This window comes from Halictus rubicundus, chromosome 15, assembly GCF_050948215.1.
Source record: "Halictus rubicundus isolate RS-2024b chromosome 15, iyHalRubi1_principal, whole genome shotgun sequence".
Taxonomy (NCBI): Eukaryota; Metazoa; Arthropoda; class Insecta; order Hymenoptera; family Halictidae; genus Halictus; species Halictus rubicundus.
In genome coordinates, this window is record NC_135163.1 from 9,814,235 (window position 1) to 9,834,101 (window position 19,867).

General features: G+C 49.7%; 1 protein-coding gene across 1 annotated transcript in view; it reads right to left on the minus strand.

Annotated features, from left to right (window-relative positions):
• The window catches only part of Nachralpha1 (nicotinic acetylcholine receptor alpha1), a 108,219-nt gene that overhangs the window by 12,726 nt on the left and 75,626 nt on the right, over positions 1-19,867 (minus strand). The window contains exons 4-5 of the mRNA XM_076800430.1: positions 18,828-18,937; positions 2,051-2,231 (exon numbers count right to left, since the gene is read on the minus strand). Coding sequence (XP_076656545.1) covers positions 2,051-2,231; positions 18,828-18,937 — 291 coding nt within the window. The remainder of the gene's footprint in view (positions 1-2,050; positions 2,232-18,827; positions 18,938-19,867) is intronic.

Consider the following 19,867-nt stretch of genomic DNA (forward strand, 5'->3'; position numbering starts at 1 on the left):
CGCGGACTAAACGTCAGCCGTCGATGTTAATAGAACCTGGCGAAGGAAACAAATCCCCGGGAGGGTTCAACGGTAACGCGTTCTCGCCGACGCGGAGAGTCGCGGCGCGGCGAGACAGAGACGGTTGATGGCTTGGAAGAGATAAACGGCAGTCGGAAAGTGGCTGGCGCGAACTCCCCCGCGAACTTTCTTCTGTCGCGAATGGTTACTATTACGAGGCCGCCCGACGGATTCCATTCCGCCCCGAACTTCCCTGCGATCCATTGTTTTTCGGATTTGGCCCCCGGCGTCGAGGCACTTTTTTGACGAAGCACCATGTTAACCCCTTGGATTGGATTCGCGAACGAAGCGTACAATATCCGCGACATTGGTCGCTATCGATCGCCGGGCCGAGGGAATGAAGGGCAGTGGAAATTTAATCGCGTCCGGGATCGCGAGAAAGTGGATCGCGACAGGAGCAAAAATACCATAGCCAGACGCGTATGAATATATAATGCGTTGTAAAGCGCGCTCGCCGCCGGACAAATATTCCTGTCACGCGCAATTTAGCGAAAGAACCGACACGGCAGCCGGTTAAGTAATTCATCGAAGATTTGCGGTGGCTCTGCAGCGACATAAATTATTCCATAGAGAACGGAACGGTATAGCGTTCGAATGCTTTGGAATCCAGATGCTCGAGGGATCCGTAACGCGGCGCGGCCACGGAACGAATGAAAGAAAAACACCGGGGAACAGAACTGTCAACGTAACTTCTAACGTAATAAATTGTTTAGACGCGCCATGAAAAGTTAAAGGAACGTTCTTCCTCGGTCCCGAGACCGCGTTCTTGTTTCTCGCGACGCGACGCCCAGTTTCGCGCACAGATCGCTTAAACGGAATTCCATGAGCTACCGCCCGATCTATATTCCGCGTGCAATCAGCTTGGAAACGGATAAATGCACCTTTCGATTCGTGGTTGCAATTGCAATCGAAACACTGCGATTTTCGCTACTCTATAACCTCGTTGTTGAAAGTACTTGATCCAAGTCCGATCCTCGGGTGTACATTATTTGCTTGTGTTTCTTGCAATCGATCCAGGCAATTTTTCATTTCGCGTACAGATCCGCGATCCATTCACAGCTTTCGAAAACCAGAAATTTGTTCGAACCAGACAAACTTTCTGTGAAAAACATATACCTGGAAAATATCGGAATTTTCCCGGACTCAGGTTTTGTTTCGGCGAACCGATAGAATTCTTTTGAGACGTCACCGCGCGGCCAGCGAACCCCTATTGATTTTTCAAAATTGAACGCACCGGAGCTACGGGACAAACAACTGTTTTATTCCGCACAAAGTTTTACGGCGACCGTAAGCCGTGCTATAGCAGCGATTCACGCAGCGCTCGACGCGTTAAAATTTTTCTGCGAAATGTTTAATGCATAGAGAGACCGTTCTGTCACGGACCGGCGTTCCTTCGATCGGTTACGCGACTATTTTACGGTGTCCGTGATATTCCGTCGACGCAGCGACGTAAATAAAAAAACCTTGTGCAAAACAAAAATGCGCGCGGAGTAGGTGCACGGATGATGGTGGACGTCAACGGATAGTACGTGTTCCAGTTATTGTCGTCTATTCGCGCCGGTTCTGTTTATTCAACTCTCGAAAGAGAGAATGTTTTCGACGTTTTCATAGACGGTGAAGTCTAATTTTATTTGGGTCGGTGCTGCGTATTCTGTACAACTGTGACAATGAAATAACATCTAGAAGCGTTGTTAATTATCCTTGCTACTGCTACTGTTATTAGATGTATCTTAATTTTACGAATTCTCCGCTTATAATTCAAGAAAATGCAAATAAAGAGAAATTGATTTTTTTCGAAATGAAAAACCAGAGTAGGTACCCGCTTAAGGGGGGTTAATGATCCGGCCAGGTTCCAACAATCGAGTTTCTTGCGTAAATTCGCGAAACACGATGCCTTGCGGTCGTTGCCGGAACGTCTCGGTCAGGTGAATGCCGTGACTATGATTAATCACTGCGCGAAACGGTTTGTTAGCGAAATCTTATTACTCACCGTGTACCCGTCGTAAGTCCACGAACCAAACTTCATGAAACAAGTCTGCTCGTCAAAGGGAAAGTACTCCACGTTGATCTCGCAGAATGATTTATAGATCGCCGGCGGTTTCCACACGACCTTCCCCGTATGGTGCAAAATCGCCTTGGTCATAATGGTCACCTCGTAGTTGCCGTCGGCGCTGAAAACAAAATTAACGTCCAGCCTGATTTATGCTTCCTCCTGCTACTTCCGCGCTACCAACAGAACAATTACGCTATTCCCGGGCACGATATCGCTCATCTGCTCGTATGGCCGATATCGTCCGAAAGCCTCGGCTCACTGCGAAAATTGATGCGCGACTAAAATTGCCGATCATGGCCACCGTCACTCCGACGTTATCAAAATTACGTTCCAATAACCAAGAAATTGTTCTTGCGGACGTTAAATGCTGGCCGTGATCGGGAATTTTGCGTAAACATATATTTTTCCGTAAAGAAAATTCAAGTTTCATTTCACGGAAATTTCCAGGAAAATTTATCGGCTTAATGGAAAGAGTCGCGCGACAAAATGGCGGCCGTAATCGTTCGGCCAGTCGAAAGAATCGCGGTTGAGGAATTTCGGCGACGCGTCGATGCGCGAGGCGGTGCACGTCGTCGAAGATAAGAGATAAGAATATCCTCGAGATAAACAATAGAGGTAAGCACGGAAACGCACGCTCCAGATACTGAGAGTGCGACGCGGCGTCGAGAGGAAACGGTGCTGCAGAGGAATAAACTCGGCGGGATAATGCTGCAGGATTTCAAATATAATACGCGCGGCTGCAGCTGCACCCGTCGTCGCTGCAGCTGCACTTGTTGCGCTATTTTCACGCCGTAGTTCTCCTTTATTAGCAACCGTGCGACTTCGACTATCCTCCTCCGACGACGACGCCGATTCCGTCTCGCAGGCTGGTGCGATAGTGCTCGCATAATTGTTCGCATATTCGAGACGGTGCCGTTCGCTTTATCGAGTGAGTTAGGTGTTCTCGGAATCGCTGGTCGTTTGCATTATATCGCTATACCCGTTTCACGTCAATCAAGAATTCCCGTTTTCCGTTACTTCTCGCTCGACCGTTTTCATGGAAAATATAAGTTTTCCATGTCGGTTTCCGACGGCCACTTAGGCCGAAACTTCGGAGACAATTTTCGAGGTGTGGTAACGTAAACGCGGCGACGAGGCAATTGTCGAATCGCATCGCGCCGCGCGCTCCTAGCCGGCACAATATCGAGCGGGATTGCTTCCGGGCGCGGGGCGGCGCGGAACGAAGCGCGTTCAATAAATTCCCCGACGAGAAAGAGATTCGCGCGGCGAGCAGAATATAGAAAATTAGTGGGGAAAACCGCGTTTGAATCTTAAATACGAGGCGGCATTCGAACGGGGAACGTCGCCGGCCGCGACGATGAATATGAACCCCTGCCGGGGAATTGAGATTGCACGCGTGCAACGCGAAATAAAGCGCCCCGCTCCGCGCGCGCGATCTCTTTCCCGCCTGGATTTCGTTAGCCGTGGAAAATCGCGCGCGAGCCTGAGAAATGTTTTTCTTTTTTTTTTTTTTTAGAAAAATGAGGTCCATTCTGCCGACGTTTTTATCGAATCGAAAGACGCGTTCGCATCGAGAGAGCCCGTTCGATCGGCCGCTTGATGGTGAAGGGTGCCCGTTTGGCAAAGACAGAAAACCGGAGAGAGGTCGATGGCGTTGTGTGCATCAAATTGCAACGCGATGCCGCCGGTAATCCGCTTTGAAGACGCGTACAAGCGGATTTCCGACGTTTACCATCATCCGGGGCTACTGATTGTCCCGTCGGGTTTGTTTGCGACAAAACTTCTGGCCCGAACACAACGGCCACCGACCGCCTCTACTACCTCTACCGCGCCGCCAGTAATCAGGTTAAACGAACCTGCTTCGAGTTCTCGCGCGAGTCCCCTGCACTTTGCGGACAGCCGATAATTGTGTTTCTCTTACGTTGGCCGGCCGCGATTCTTTCGGCAACGCCAACTTCCGGGCAAATGGCCGCTCCCGCAAGTATGGAAACTGTACCACGTAAATGGAGGACCGGGAGCCAGTGTTCGAGACAATCGATTTCGATGGAAATCGAGTGGGCGGCAACTTTGATTCGTTAACGGCCCGAGATTCGGGGTTCCGAGCCACCTGAAACCGCATTCGATCGCTTCGCCCGATGGGATCCAACCAATTAAGCGGCTGGCCTGCGACGATCAACTTTTCCACAAAACGATATTCGCCATATTGTCTCAGATATTCGAGTTTCGGGGATCTTTACTGTTTCAAGCAGTAACCGGATTAAAAGAATTCCATAATGCACTAGTTTCAGCTTGTTAAAATGAATAAAGGAGGAAGTGTTTTTGCTCCGTATCCTGTGGTCTTTATTTCGTGAAACTGATGAATACAATTTTTATTTCGCAAGGTCGGCAATTTTGACAAAACAGGAAGATAAAGCTTGTTTCCGGCTTATTCAAATCGTTAAAGGGGAAATCAAATTTCTGCTTGGTCCCTGCTTCTTGAAATTGATGTAGACAATTTTTCCTTTGCATGACCGAGTTAGTACAACCTATAGGTACAAGTAGACAAAGGAAAAATCCGACGCAGGACAATGCTGTCTCGGCAGAGACGACGGACAGGTTTGATAATCCGCGTCGCATCGGTTCGATCGCGGTCCATGTACCGGCGGCGTGGCATCGAGCCACGAGCGCCGATTATAGGGCTGAATGGTGAAGGGAACCGTCCTAATTCGCATAAGCATGGCTCGGTACACGGAAAATTAGCGGAGCGCGCACACGCGGAGCCCGCATTCGGCGCAGCTTAACCGTACAAAATTGCTCGCGGCGTCGACCGGAAGTCGATATTCGTGGACCCTGTCCGTGCGCGTCGCGTCGCGCCGGTTCGCTTCGCGTCGAGTCGAGTCGGCCACTGTGTCGCCGCGACGCCGAGGACAATGCGTCGTCGACCGAGCAATAATTTCGCGGTGACAGCCCCCCGAAAGGCCTGACGTTTTCAACGCACCCTGTCTCGAGAGTTGCCCGCCAGAAACTCGAGCTTTGTTCCGGGACCGGCCAGGCTCCCGGAACAATTCGCCATCGTTTTTGAGTGGACCCCCGCGGACGAAAATTTTGACGGGTCACGGTTCGAGAACGCGGGAACCGTGACGCTAACTGCCGGCACCCGTGAGCTATGATACTTCCGCTCGACGAGGGAACTTTACAACCCTCGTTTTTGGCTACCGAGCAGCTCGCCGTGCGATCATTATGCGCTGCCCGAAATTTCTACGCGGCCACCATGTCCTTGAAATATATTCTTATTGTTATTCCGCGCGGAAGGAGCCAGCCGAAGCCAAGCTGAAGCTTGCCGGAGTGATTAATTGATCACAATTCATTCTTAAATATAAGAGAAATAATATCGATCTCACTTTAAGCTCAAAAGCTCCAAAGCTGTTTCACTTTAACACGTTCGTCGCCCATACGTGGGTGACGGAATTATTTGTGCAGGTTTTAAAATGAATTTTTGCGTCGATCTATTCATTGTACTAAACTTGATTAGGATCTGTAACATGCACGAAAGTTGGACGATTACTCAGTATTATACATTTAATTTTTTGCAATTTTTATTTTGTTAAATAACTTACTTTGATTTTATGGAATTTTGGTGGTTTCTAGTTGGGCGTTCAAAGTGTCAAAAAGTTTTGAACTGAATATGTACTATTTCTTCGGCAATTCTTCCCAATTATAACTTTCTTAGGATTTGTTTGACATAGTATCGTGTAGCAGGCAAATCCTTTTGTATTCTTGAGAATAGAAGATTTGGTCCCCGTTTGGAAAAGTTGTTTCAAAAGATCCGAAGCGGCTGTACGCGTCCGGATTGCTTCGCAGCAATTATTTTTGTCGCTCCGGTCCGGGTCGCAGTTATCGCCGGGCGGCGTGCGCGCGGACAAATGGAAATCTTAATTATTAATTTCAGCCGGAACGTTAACCAATTCCCTTTAGGGATAAATCGATAGCTCGGCGAGCGCGCGGAGCCCGGTGAATAACGGTGAGTCGCGGATTCTTCCAGCCGATAGAACCGTAATGGAAACTGGGCGGAGAGAGCCTTTGCCGCGAACGAAGGACGACATAAATCACCATAAACATTAACACCCGTCCCGGGGAAACACAGAATCCCTCTTAATGTCTCTAAAAGCTGGCTCGGTTGGCGGCGGGACGTGAGCGGGACCGGCCCGAGAAACTATCTTTTGGATTTCCTGCTGGTAACCGTCCGCCGCGGCCGATCGCGACGCGTATGCTTTCCCGCGCGTTCGGGCCCGCGCGTCGCCCGTAAATCACAATAACGGAGCCTAGGAAACAACAGAGAACGGAGACTTTGCTCGTGTCGCGGGAACACGGATTCCGTGGGAAATAAATCTGTCGATTACAGGCCGCCGATATTGGTCCGGAAACTTTGTCATTCGGTAATCTGTGCCGCTTTCATACTGCGCGAGCCGTCGCGCCACGTCTTCGAGGCACCGTCGCACAACAATCACTGTTACCAACGCGGTTTAATGGTTACTGTGATTTTTTGATCGGCTGTGTACAGCGTGGGTTTATCGAAATTTTGCGACAACGACGCGATCGAGCGAACGCTATTTACCGAGCGTTTTAATTCGCTTTGCGGATACACGAGGAACGCGGGCGGCGCTTAAGCGGATTAGAAACACCGTTCCTCCACCGTCGACAGGGTTTTTCGATGGTGAACGCCTTCCCCTCTCCTCTCCCTCTCTCTCTCTCTCTCTCTCTCTCTCTCTCTCTCTCTTTCGCCAGCACGTTTATCCACTGCCCTCTCAATTTCGCCCAGATTTTCGTTGATTCCGCGCAGAAAAACGCGCTCCCCGGTAAACGGATTCTGCATATTACATTCGCCGTTTACAACCGGCCGGAATCTCATTAGCGTGTAACGAGGTCTTTCGAGAGCTCGTTCCCCGCGCGCTTAAACATTTAAAAAGGCAGCTCCGCCATTGTGTGTCGTATCCTCGTTTAAACACGAGGTTCCTTTCTAGCTGAAGGTTGTCTATTATCACCTCTCCCGTAAGTGGAAATCATCCCTTGTTCCAGTACCGATCGCAGCTCCAACCCAACACTGCCGTCAAACTATTTACACAGGACTGTTACAGCTTCATTGTGCACTTTATGCCCCCATTATTAGGCGATACAGAAATCTCTTTTTCAATGGAAAATTTATAAAATTGATTTTCCTGCGCCTCGGCATGATTGTGTCAGAGAGCCTGTCACGCTCGATGGCAAACTAAATCTCAAGGTTTAAAGCGAGATACAGAGAGAGATAGACGAGCGTTTCCCCGGAGCTAGGCCAGTAAATTTTGCCCGCGTTCGATGCGCGTTTTTCCTTTATTCCGGCGCTGCAGACTGTGCATCCTGGGTGCATCGACCCTGAAAACGAAACGGGCCGCAACCCTCCCGAGCGCAACGGCGAAGGGCAAAGCGGGAAAAAGAATCGTTCCGCAACCTTCCCCGAATCCGGAGGAGGGGGGGGGGGGATCCCGAGTGTTCTATTTTTAATCGTAAAGGAGGATGCTGCGCGGCAGAATCCGCGAGATTACTTCCGCGGCGCGAATAACAACGGAAGAAACGGCTCGGCGATGTTTTTATCTCGTTCGCGCGAGTTTCCGCCGGTTCTTCGCGGAATCCGAGGCGGAATTTCGGCCGGCGGGAACCGTAAACGGGAATGCGCTCTAACCGGGGGATCCTCTGTAAAGCCGGAAGATTATTTATTCCATTATGCCGGAGGAATCGCCGAAGAATGCCCACCTATCGGGACTTTGAAGCAGTATGCGCAGAACAATGTTAGAAACGGCCGGGTTAGGTAGTCCGTAAACAATAGTTGGACAATTAAATAACGTTCAGAATCGAAACTGCACGGCGGAAAGATCTGCGGAAGCAAAAATGGAATTTGCTCGGCGAAGACGCTCCGTGGAAAAATTGTTTAAATCCACGGACGGAGAATCCTGTGCTCCTCGCCTCCGGTTTCTCCGGTAGATATTTCCTCGAGAGCTCGAAATAGACTCTCGCAGCCGCCACGAGGAAACAACGTCGCCATTGCCACGGAATCGCTGGACCATTCTCGCGAAATCCACGATAATCTTTTCCTTCGAGCTGGCTCACCGCTCAACGAGATTTCGCTGGGCTATCGCTTCGAACCTCTCTCGTTCGTCTTGTTTCCACCATCATTTCCGGTATTCTTTGCTCGCAACGAAACCGTTTCGGCGAGCGTACATCAGAGCATCAAGAGATACAGTTCCATCAGTTTCGAGAAAGAAGAACTTCAGCTTTAATCTCGATGAATTTTTTAGAATTGAACGCTGAAGGTCAATGCCGTAGACTCTCTTCAAGTGTTCTTTCAGAATGTATAATAATAATAATAATAATAATAATAATAATAATAATACTGTCGTCCGACGATCCATCAAACGTCTCGTAGGACACGAATGGCCGCGGAAAAACGTCCAGCTTTGCAGTCGCAAAAACTTGGAACGAAGTCCAGTAGCCGCGAAACCATTCTCAAACAAAGCTTCTGCTTGCACGAGAGCAGGCAAAGTTCGGTTGCAAAGAAAAGAAGGGAGAGAGAGAGAGAGAGAGAGAGAGAGAGAGAGAGAGAGAGAGAGAGAGAGAGAGAGGTAGAAGCAGAGAGCTCGGAATCTCTGGAAGCCGGGCCAAAGAAGTTTCGGCTCCCTCGATTAATCATGTTCTTTTTTCCTCCGGTAGACAGCGTCCGGCGTGACAGTTCTTGCGAGCGGACGCCGTGTAAATCTCCAAAGTTGACGTCCCATTTAAGCGCGGATGTCTACTCGACCGACGTCGAACCCCGTCCGAAAAAGGCGCATTGTCCCGCCGGTGGATCCAGCCGGGAGAGATTCAATTTCTCGCTGGCCCTCGGTTGCACGGTGTCTTCCCGTTTATTGTTTGCGCAAATTGAAAGAAACACGGTTTCACCCTCCCCGAAGCGCACGGTATCGTAATCGTTACGGGGAGAATGAAGAACCCTCGAGCTTCCTGCTTTTCACGTTTCGCGCAGGTTCGAGTACGTGCAAATTCGCCTTTTTTCGAGGTTTCTTCGGTTTATTTGCCGCCGGTGTAAACGGAGAAGAACAACATTCGAAGGGCGTCGGTCTCAGGTTGCTCGCCTAGCGAAATATCATCTTTGCGTTAAACGGCAAAGTTCGCGCTCGTTCCGCTGTCGCAGCGCAGTCGTCGCCGCACATCGCCGAGTGCTATCCTTGCTTTCTGCCGTCGTCGTTCCCTTTTCCACCCCCGGCTTCTCTCTCTCTCTCTCTCTCTCTCTCTCGGTCTCTTTCCGGCTCTCCGGGGGTGTCTCTTTCTCTCCGTGTCAGCCTCGCTCAACCCAGTCCGCGTCGTCGAGTCGAGTACTCAGCGACATCCAGGCGCATTATAACGGCCTAGGTGCCGGCTGACCTAAAATATGCCAAGTACATGTGGCCCTGTTAGATCCAACCCTTCCGCGCCACCCTCCCCCGAGGCACCACACCCTCTCCTCGCCCTCCGACGAGTTGGAAACCCGCGGCGCGGCGGTGCCGAGTAAACGCGCGCGCCGATGCACATTCTCCCGCACAAACGCACGCGTCTCGCCCGCGCGAATTCCGCGCCAGCTGCTGCTGGCTGATTGCTAATTGGTGTGTTTTGGTTTCGAGATACGGAACGGCGCGGCCTCTCGTCGATGAGGATCAAATTTCGCGGCTGCGAAAGCGTGTCTCCGGGCTCGCGCTTAACTTGCCTAATAGGACACACCCACTTCTCGCGAAGCGGAATTTTTATGCGAAACAGAAATTGGCCCTAGTCGTTTCGCGAATTAGAATTGGTCGAAATTCCACGTTCCCTCGAAAGAACCTCCTAGATGTGTGCTCCTAGATCGGATCCCAAATTGATTGACAAGCTACCGTAACCTGTCGATCCAAGTTGTGGCTGATAAACTTGCTGTCGCAAAATTGGCTGAGTCAATTCTAGAAGACCAACGGCAACAGTTCTTCCCTAGCCAATGGTCTCATGCTTCCCTCGAACATCGAATCTAACTTGACGCAACTTTCTGTGTACACTGTTCGACCATTAGACGTTTCGGAAGTTAATTAAAACACTTCGAAAGAGTGCCTCGTCGCCAATTTATTCTGTAGTCTTCCAGGGACAGTTCCGAGTGTAAATCTCCGGTAAAGTAGTCGGACGAAAGTTGTGAGATATTCATTTCAGCGTGTTACTTTGCCGGCCTTTGTAAGGCGAGAATACGGGTTCTCGCAGCTGTGAACCGTACGAAACGACTGGGAACAGATGAAAGCTCGGCGAGTAAAGTAATTTTGTAGGTCACCGGAGAATTTCGAGAATTCTCCGAGTATTAATTAGGGGTTGTAGCCTTTTAGCGGAAAGCGTATACCGGGGACACTCCATTTTCCGAAACGAATCTGCTCGTTGCGCGCCTAGAAATTTTCTAGGGAAACGGTACGGAGCTCTCGCAGCGTTCGGGCGATCCTATTGGCTGGGGAATCGGCGGTGTCACGTGATAGGACGCCGCAAGTTCCGAGTGATCCACGATTCGTTTTTCAAGCGCGACGGGGATCCGCTGCTTTACCGATCGAATCGTCGGTTCCCGGCACCGGTGAAACGACAGGAACAACAAATATCGCCGCGTATAATCGCGACGCGATCGACTAATTCGAGTTCGGAAATGGAAGCTACCGGAATATTGCGTTCGACGGGGATTGAATTAAAGCGAAAGCGGCGTTAATTTGCACGCTGGAAGCGCAACAGACCGGCCCGGCGCGGCGTCGGGATGACGCGTGACTTACGAGCATTAAGTCACAAATTTGATACTCCCGCGAACAGTTCAATTTCCTTTTAATTCAGCTTCGGAGAGAGAGAGAGAGAGAGAGAGAGAGAGAGAGAGAGAGAGAGAGAGAGAGAGAGAGAGAGAGAGAGTGAGAGAGAGAGAGAGTGAGAGAGTGAGAGGCTTACAGCGCGTTACCCGTTGCATTTCAGAGACGCTAAATCTATTACCGAGCACGATAAGCCGCCGCTAGTTGGGGATTGTCGCGAGTTGCGACGCGCTCCCATGAATCGTAAACTCGATGCACGTCGATGAATCGACGGAGACGGGGACGGTATCCGCGCGACGCGACGCTTCGTCGTCGCCGCAAAAACGGGAGGGCGAAGGAAACGCGGTTGTTATCCCGCGGGGATACCGGTTTAACGATCTTACAACGCCGCGAAGCTTCCGACGCTTATCGGCGCCGATATCGGGCACGCGATGATTCGATAATACACCGAAACCACGCGGTCATTTCAGTTTGTAGCGAGTCGGTAACGACGCGATAAATTTCTACTTAGCGCACGGGAAACGAGACGCTCGCTGCACGAAATGGCCGATTTAGATGGACAAAGATCCCCCCGCCCCCGGTACGAGGACCATCCGGAGAATGGATGATTATGTTATTACTCGGCGGCCCATTCGCCTGACAAACGCGCAGTTTTACCTATTTCGGAGTGCTCCAGGTACTCCGGGCATTTTTAGCACTCGTTTAAGGGCTCCCCGGAACGGTCACTTGCTTTCTGAAATGAGTATCTCGGGGGTTCCGGGATATTTAATATTCTTGGAAAATGAATCGTTCTTCAGGCTGTGACCTATCCGGTGAACGAGGTGTTCTGGCTTTGAACTCTAAGAGGATCGATTTTGATGGCATCTTGTTGTAGTGCTCTCGAACATGCGGACACATAAATTCACATAAATTCAGTCTGGAGCGTGTGCTTCGGACGGATTACCCTTAAATACACGTATTCCGGTGCACGCTAGAACGAGTAGACGGCCGTAATGAACGAGGATCTCGAACCTATTAGCATGTTTTGGCATACGCGGCTCGTCTCTCCTAATGAAACGGGATAATATTATTTCCCATCCGCGTAAAGACAACTCGTGATGCTCCACCACTTCGGAGGTGTGAATTGTTTGCGCTCCAGTTCGATGTACCAGAGCGAAATCGAACGTTCCCGGACCAGTATTATCCTTCTCCGTTGTTGCGCACTCTGCGCGTGTTAAGATTACACAAACTGAATCTAGTCAAGATTTACAACGCGCGCGAGATTTCTTTTCCGAGAGAAAATTTTTCCTTTCTCCAGTCGATTCCGTAAATATTAATTTTCGCAATATTTCGTAAGAAAAAGTACTGGATTCCCTCAAATTAATTACCACCTGAGTAAAACAGTCACCGAAAGTGGGAAAGCAATGGGAAGCTTCGCAGAGCTCCAATAAAATGAAGTAGCATCGTGCGGTGGAGCGGTCGCAAAAATTGAAACGAACGTCGGGAGGTGTGCCATCTCGAACGGATCTCGAAGAGGAATCTCGAATCTCGGATCTCGAGTCGCGCCGAGAGCGTCTCGCGTGTAAGCATCGGCGGCTGTGGCGTCCGCGATTCACCATAAAATCCGAGGTTGTCGGAATCGTAGGCGGGCCCGAGGGGCAATCATCGTAAAAGCATATCAGTGGTTCATAAAAATGCGTTCGGCTTAATTGAACCTCTTAGGGGCCGGTGTAACGAGCTTTCGAGCGAGATACCGCCGCCGGGAACGATGTTTTAAGCGTTAAACGCGGGGCCCCTCCCCCCTCGCGTAACGGCCAATTTCTACGGGAGGGAGGGGGCGAGGGGGGCGAAAGTTATCTCACGCGCGAGCAGGGTCCGCCGCGGTTACTTTGAGGCCAGTGTTACTTCGTTAACGCGCGTTCCCGCGCCGGATTACCGCGTCTGGGACGAGCTGCAGGCGCAGTAATCCGGCGATAATGCAGTAACGAGATTCCGGCTCACGTACGTTCTCTGCATATTTTAACTTTGCATTTCGCGGCTCGGCCCGCACCCGCGCGTTCAACGGTCATTGTACCCGAACCCGAACCCGAACCCGTTCCTCCTCGTGAAAACCCTGGCACCCGGTGCTAAGCCCTTGACACTTCGGGGAGCTTGCTAACGGAGCAACTGCTTAGGTTTGCCTCTTAATTTACGGACTAAAGTCAATACCTCGGTTACGATTGATCTGGGAAAGACATTGCGTAGGGAAAACCAGTTCGAATGCCAGGAAAATGCTAATGTAGTGGGATTGAAGAGCTCGAGGCAATTTACGCGCGATTGAAAAAGTTTATTTTTCTATTTTGGACAAGTTTTGATTTGGGAGCGCAGCGCCGTTCTGAAAACGAGCGCAGACGGCCGGAGCATTTGCATCGTCGATTACGCGCCGATGGGCACCGTGCACCGAGTTTTATTATTTTCGCCCACTATCCGACGGAAATCGTTTCTACCCGATAGACAGAAGCCCGAGGACGCAGCGCCTCCGGGGAAATAGTTTCCATGTAATTTCAACTTTTACCCGGTCCCCCGTGACCCCTCCGACCGCGGTACGTTCGGTTATGAAACGATCAACCGCGAAGAAAACACGATTATTAATTGACGGGACACACGCCGGGATCCGTGAAATTCTAGTCCGAGCATAATCGAGTTCGGTGAGATAGAAACACGTTAATGTTTCTTACTTGTCAAATATTGTAGTCTCGGCACGTTTCTTAATAAAATCTCATCCGTCGGTGTACCTTCTGTACACCGAATCCCGTCGCGAGCCCTCGAACCCTCGACGCTGCGCTCTCCGGCTCGTAACGTTTATCGATTTTCCGCGAAAAACTTTGCCAACGGCCTCTCGAAAACTTCTCGTCCCCTGGAAAAGCTTTTTCGACGGAAACTTCCCGACAGGGAAACTTTCTTTTCGCGGAGAGCCTCTCCCTGGCAAATACTTTCATCGAGTGTCGCCTAATTTGCATGTATACATACAAATCAGCCCCTTGAAGGGGATGAAACGTTGCTGCCGGCCCCTGAACCGCGGCTCCGTCACCGGCGGCGCGTTAAGCGACGGCTAAGCAGAAGCGGAGAGGGATTGCCAAAGGTGGGAACACATTGTTACCACGCCACGCGAAATCATGCGCTGTCCCGTTACATACACAGGAAATAATAATGGATGTACAGGGTACTCGATAGGGGTGATTTCTTTTCCCTTTGTAATAACTGGAATTTTCTCAAATTTCTTTTCCAATAAATGGAATTAATTTGTGATTTATACCTTCACTAGGGATCTCTACTACACTAGGGTATTCTGTGGAATTTGAGGGGAACATTGTATGCGCATAAAATTCCTGTTACGAACATAAGCATGTCCATCTATCATTCGGTTAAAAAGATTCATAGGATGTCGGACACGGTCCTGCCGATCAGCCGAGTGTTAAGAGTACACGTCGCAGCTGCACTTGAGTTTTCGAAAACCTTTGCAACAAATATATTGTCATACTTGTCGTCCGCCAGTTTGACGGAGTCAACGCTCCAATTACCCAGACACGTACCACCGAACAGACTCCATAACCATGATTTCACTGAGAGGTGTTTAATAAAGCCCTACTTAACGGTGTCAAGAGAAATTATTGGATCACAGGGAAGGCTTACGAACAGGTAACCCGCGCGATCATAAATGGATACGAGTTCGTAACAGAGAGCACCGCACTCCGGGGTACCATGGGAACAAGCGGCCCATGGAATTGCTATTTTGATTACCACGATATGTCTCATTGCGGCAAAACAGCGCCGGTTCCACGGCAACCTGGCTGGCAGATTCAGGAATTTGCAAAAGCAAACACCGTTGCGATTCTGCAGTGTGCACAAACACAAGTTTCATTGTGGAACACCCGGGACAAAACGACTGCGCCAACTTATCCTTTTTGGAAAATTATCAAATCTAAAGCAAACTGATTGTTCCAACATCTGAAAAAAGAAAAAATGGAGGTCGCCTGGCTCGATATTAAAAATCTACCGCGAAGTTGGACTGCGAAGGGTTGACGACGATAAATCGTGTATGTTTCGATTGCCCTAACAGTTTGAGCACCACTGCGCCCCACTGGTCGTTGAAGCTCGCCGCTCGCAGCGTGCGGCGTTCGATATCTTCGCCGGCGAGCTAGAATTTGTTTCGTCTTCGACTTCGTCGGGTCTCTCGATCGTATCTGCGCTCGACACTCGACGGGGCCGAGGGCACTTTGCGCTCTCGACAACAGAGAATAAGAAGGAGAACGGAAAACGAGCGGGAACGCTCGTCAACAACGCTCCGGCGACGGCCGACCTTTACATAATGTATCGCGTTACGGTCCCGCGGATCGATCCCCGGGATCGGTTTTCCCCGAGAAATGCTAAAATTCGAGAAGCCGTGACGTCAGCCCAACCGGGGCCTCGACGGTGCTAGGGGTTCACGGGAAATTGAAATATCGCTGCCCCCGAGCCCCCGAACCACCCTTCCACGCATCCGAAACCATAGTAGACAACCATACACGGTCGTATTTGCTGACCGTTTCTATATAAGTTCTGATAAAAGCAGAAGCTCGCGTGTTTGCGTACTCAAATTGTGTTTGTTCCTCGCCCTCCGCCGTCTTCTTCGCAGAATATTCTTTATCGCCCCTCACAAGATAACATTTTTCCTCCTAGAAATCTTTATCAGTTAGGCTATCGAAATAACAAGTTTAAGGACGAATTTACGGGAGGAAAGAATATCTGGAAAATCTTGACGGCAAGGATAAGTGTGTGGGGCAGCCTTGAAGCGTGAAAATCAACGGACGAGGAGCGAGAAATCAAGAGAGCGACAGAGAGAGAGAGATAGAGGGAAAAGTCGGAAGTCGAAGATCAGGCGGTACGAGACCGAGTAAAGCTCGCCAGGGCAACTTGACTTCGATTTAATTGATGTACTCTCGGTACCTAAGGGAACCTCCCTTCCGCTTTCCCCCCCCCCTCTCTCTCTCTCTCTCTCTCTCTCTCTCTGCCACTCTCACCCTATCTGAGTCTCTTGAGAGTTGATGAAGAACCCGGCGAGAACTGCTAGAAGCCCTTACCGGCCGAGAGTCTGCGTCAACCAGGAGCTTGTAACGCGGGAAGAGTTAATCATGCAGTTATTACCGAAAATCGATAATCGCTCTCTTTCGCATGAAAACGGCGAATCGTTCGCGCCTTCCTCGATTTTCAACCGTCCCGTCTCTTCCTGTATCCTACGGAGTATCGTCCGGAACATTTTCACGCGTATAATTTTCGAGTTGTGGAATTTGTCTCGAGAAAACCGGCTTCTCGACTGTTTTCATTTCGGTCGGTCTAGATCCGGCATTTCGACCGGTATACGCCGTTTCAATTACTCGACGATGGTGATCGATTATCCTGGGCGGCGCGACGCGGCGCGGCGCTTCAAAAGGCTCAAAGTATACCGAGGCTTTGTAGCCCGATAGCATGCAAATGCGTCCTGGCCTGAATCGTGACCCGGTGCTTGGTGGGGGCCAAGTAATTTATATGGAACACTCGAATTCGATTAATAATTCACCGAGATTCGGCGCGGGGTTTCCCTCTGAAAGGGAAGCGGCTGTTTGAAACGAAATCCAGCGGAACGGTTCGAGTTCGTCCCGATGCAATTCTTCCGATTACAAGGATATCGAGATCGAGATCGAGAGAACGGGATATCTCGCCAATATAATACCGTGTTGTTTAGACGGTTGAATCTCGATGCGAGGTCGTTCGTTTGACACGGACCCAAAGACCCCGTCGACCCGGCTCCTTTGACACCGACGTACCTTTGACCACTTTATCGAATTTCGGGCCCTCTGTCGCCGTCAATTCGCTGTTTAATAACTTGGCCGCGGCGGCGCGTTGTGTCGGCCAGATAAAAGTTTCTTGATTGCCTCGCCGCGCTTTGAACGGCCAACCACTCGGGACGGATTGAATTATTAATCTCTCCGCGGAGACATCAATTTTTCCGATGGATCGCCGCTCCAGAAATTCCGCGACGAAATGGTAATTCTCGCGACACACCGTCACCCAAGACAACCCGCTCGGATGACTCCCGCGGTCTCCAAGCGGAGGAGAGTTTGCGCTCGATGAAACTTTTTCTCGACCGTGCACAGTACAGGGTGTTCGGTTATATTTTAAGGGATGATTTTACCGAGCGATTTCAAATGGAAATTTGAAGCGAACAGTTTGGTGGCTTTGATTCCGCATGGAAACGAAAAGCGAAATGATATTCTTGCCGGGGCTGGTTGTTCCTGCGTTGTTGGACGTGGGGAATCTCGGTCAGCGTAAATTCGGTTTTAGCAGGACGACTCGGATCGTGGTTCATCAGCCACAAAGGGGAATCCGGTCGGGCGGAGCGATAACCAGCGGACGAAGTCTGCGGCGCGAACACAAGGCGTCGTTGTTGAGCGAACGACGTTGTTCGGGGTCGGGTTCTGCGACCCCAGCTTACTCGTAAAAGTGTCGTCCACCGAGCGAACTACATCCTATTTCTCAGCGTTAGCCGGCGGGAGTATACGCGGGACGTATGCGACCCGTTCCACCGGCCGTGGATTTTCAAAATGGCCTTACCGGATGCCGGTGAAAACGTCACGTACCACCCTCGAATATTCCACGGTGGGTTTACGAGATACTGTCCTCCGCACTTTCCGCCGCGCTAAAATCCTATGAACTATGGCCGGGACCAAGGTGACGGACGACTAGCTGCTCGGCAACCGGCCCGATACACGCCCGCCATCACCGAAAGAATGGGAGAAAAGGGGATCAACCCTCGACCAGATTAACCCGAAAGGATGGCCGGAACGGTGGAGCCCCGCTCTTTCTAGGATATCACGGACCACCACTATGCTCAATATGCATGCGGGGAAACTCCATTTATTCCAACTTCGTCGCCCTGATTTATCTTCTATTATCTTCTGCTCTTGGTACTGCGCAATATTATATCAACAATTAAATCGTACCTTCGAACGAGGCTAAATTCGAAAAGTTTTGATGTCGACAATATTTAGAAGCCACTGTCTCATTCGGAATTTTCTGGCTCAAACATGTAAAATATATCACAGTCCCAGTGGAAATTTTAAAAGTGATTATATTTTTCTTATTTCTGCGTTTCTCTTTTCTCGGTTCGAGTAATTTCTGGAAAACGACACGTCGATTTCTGGAAATGGGAGGGTAGGAAAGCGGTGCAGAGTTTATAAAATTAGAGACTGCAACGGTGACCGAGATTGAACAGGAAGCTGTCGCAATATCCCACTGCTATCGTATCGAGGAGCTGTTTAGGGTGACCATTTCCGATTGTAAAAATAAAATCGGTCGGACAGATTGCTTCCGCGGGGCGACCAGCATCCATTCATACAAGATGTTGTGCGGAAAATTGTTTTCAGCTTCTGCCGGTGTACTTTATCGTTTTTTCATTAGCGGCCGACTTTCCGAACCGTTTACGTTCTTAATATCGCACGAACCATTTCTACGTGAACCGATGGCACGATTTTGTCGAATTAACCCTCAGCGCTCGAATGGCGCCACTAAAAATTGCTGTATCATTATTCAAAATATTTTTCACATTATTTAATTCCTTTGTATTTAATAAATTTCTAAACATTTCAGTATTGTACGAGTAAATTGAAACATTTTCGTACGTATAGCATGAAAAATATATATAGAACGGAAATATTCTAGGTCGGAAGAAATGTTTCATTTTGGAGTTAAAATGGCTTCGAGTGCAAAGGGTTGATATTTTTACTATTACCATGAAGATACCTATACGATGATTTCAGAATCGATTGATTGCAATTCTCTACTGAAGAGAAAGTAGTGAAGACAACCGAGCAAATTTGCGACCTAATACGATTAAATCTACTTACTTGTTGTAAAGAACAATGTCTGGCAGCCATATGTGTTCCGACGGTACGTGGAGAGTGTCGACACCGCCATAGTCGTCCGGGTTCCACTTCAGCTTATAATCGTTCCACTCCTGAAAGCAGAACCGCGCCCAAAATGAGAATAATTCTCTAAACGAATAAATTAAAACTATGTATAAACGAGTACTCAAGCTAAAACGATTTTAATTTTTTCGAGACGTTAGAGGGATTGCTGTACTGGCTGACGCGAGAAGGACTTTTTGAAAAATATTGCAATCGGTCAGAGTCGCGGGGAAAATGTAAAAGTTACTTTTCACGCGAACGTGTAACAGCGCGGAATTTTCCACGGTAGTTCGCGCTATCGTAGAAAAACGCAGCAGCGATGGACCGGCGGCAGGCTCGTGGAACTTTCATAAAGTTTCGAGCGGCATTAAACGAATCCGAGGCCCGGCCCTCATTTCATCGGTGTTTCCAGCGTGCTCGCCATCGGTGTCATCGTTTCCAGCGGTATGCCTCGTCGGGCACGCAACAACCACCTTCCCCGACTTCGCCGCGAGAAATCGACACGGGCCGTATAATTGGCTGCTGCAGTTGGCCCCGGATACCCGGACAAAAAACAAATTCCGAGTTCTCGCGAGGATTCGTTTTATTTTATTTTTTTTTTTTTTTGTTTTTGTTTGTTGCCAACGTGTCTCGTTCGATACCGAGCGATTTCAACGCCGGGAAAAGTAGTTAATTGCGTCATCGTACTGTCGGATATATTCCAACTCTCGGAACATCCTTTAACCTTCGGCCCCCGAATCGATATGACACATTTTCCTGATTCCCAATAGAAACCCGTGGAAAGCTGACGATGTTGAAGTAATTTTCGGTTCGATCGCGATAAACAGTGTAATTCGTACGGGCAATAAAGTGAGGGCAGGGATTTATTGATTTTTGGTGGAACGGGAATTATTCCGGTCGCAATTAACGGTGCTCGGTGCTCGGGGTCAGAGGTTCGAGAAAAATTCAGCGCGCGGTCCCTCCTCCTGCCGTGGTGTAAA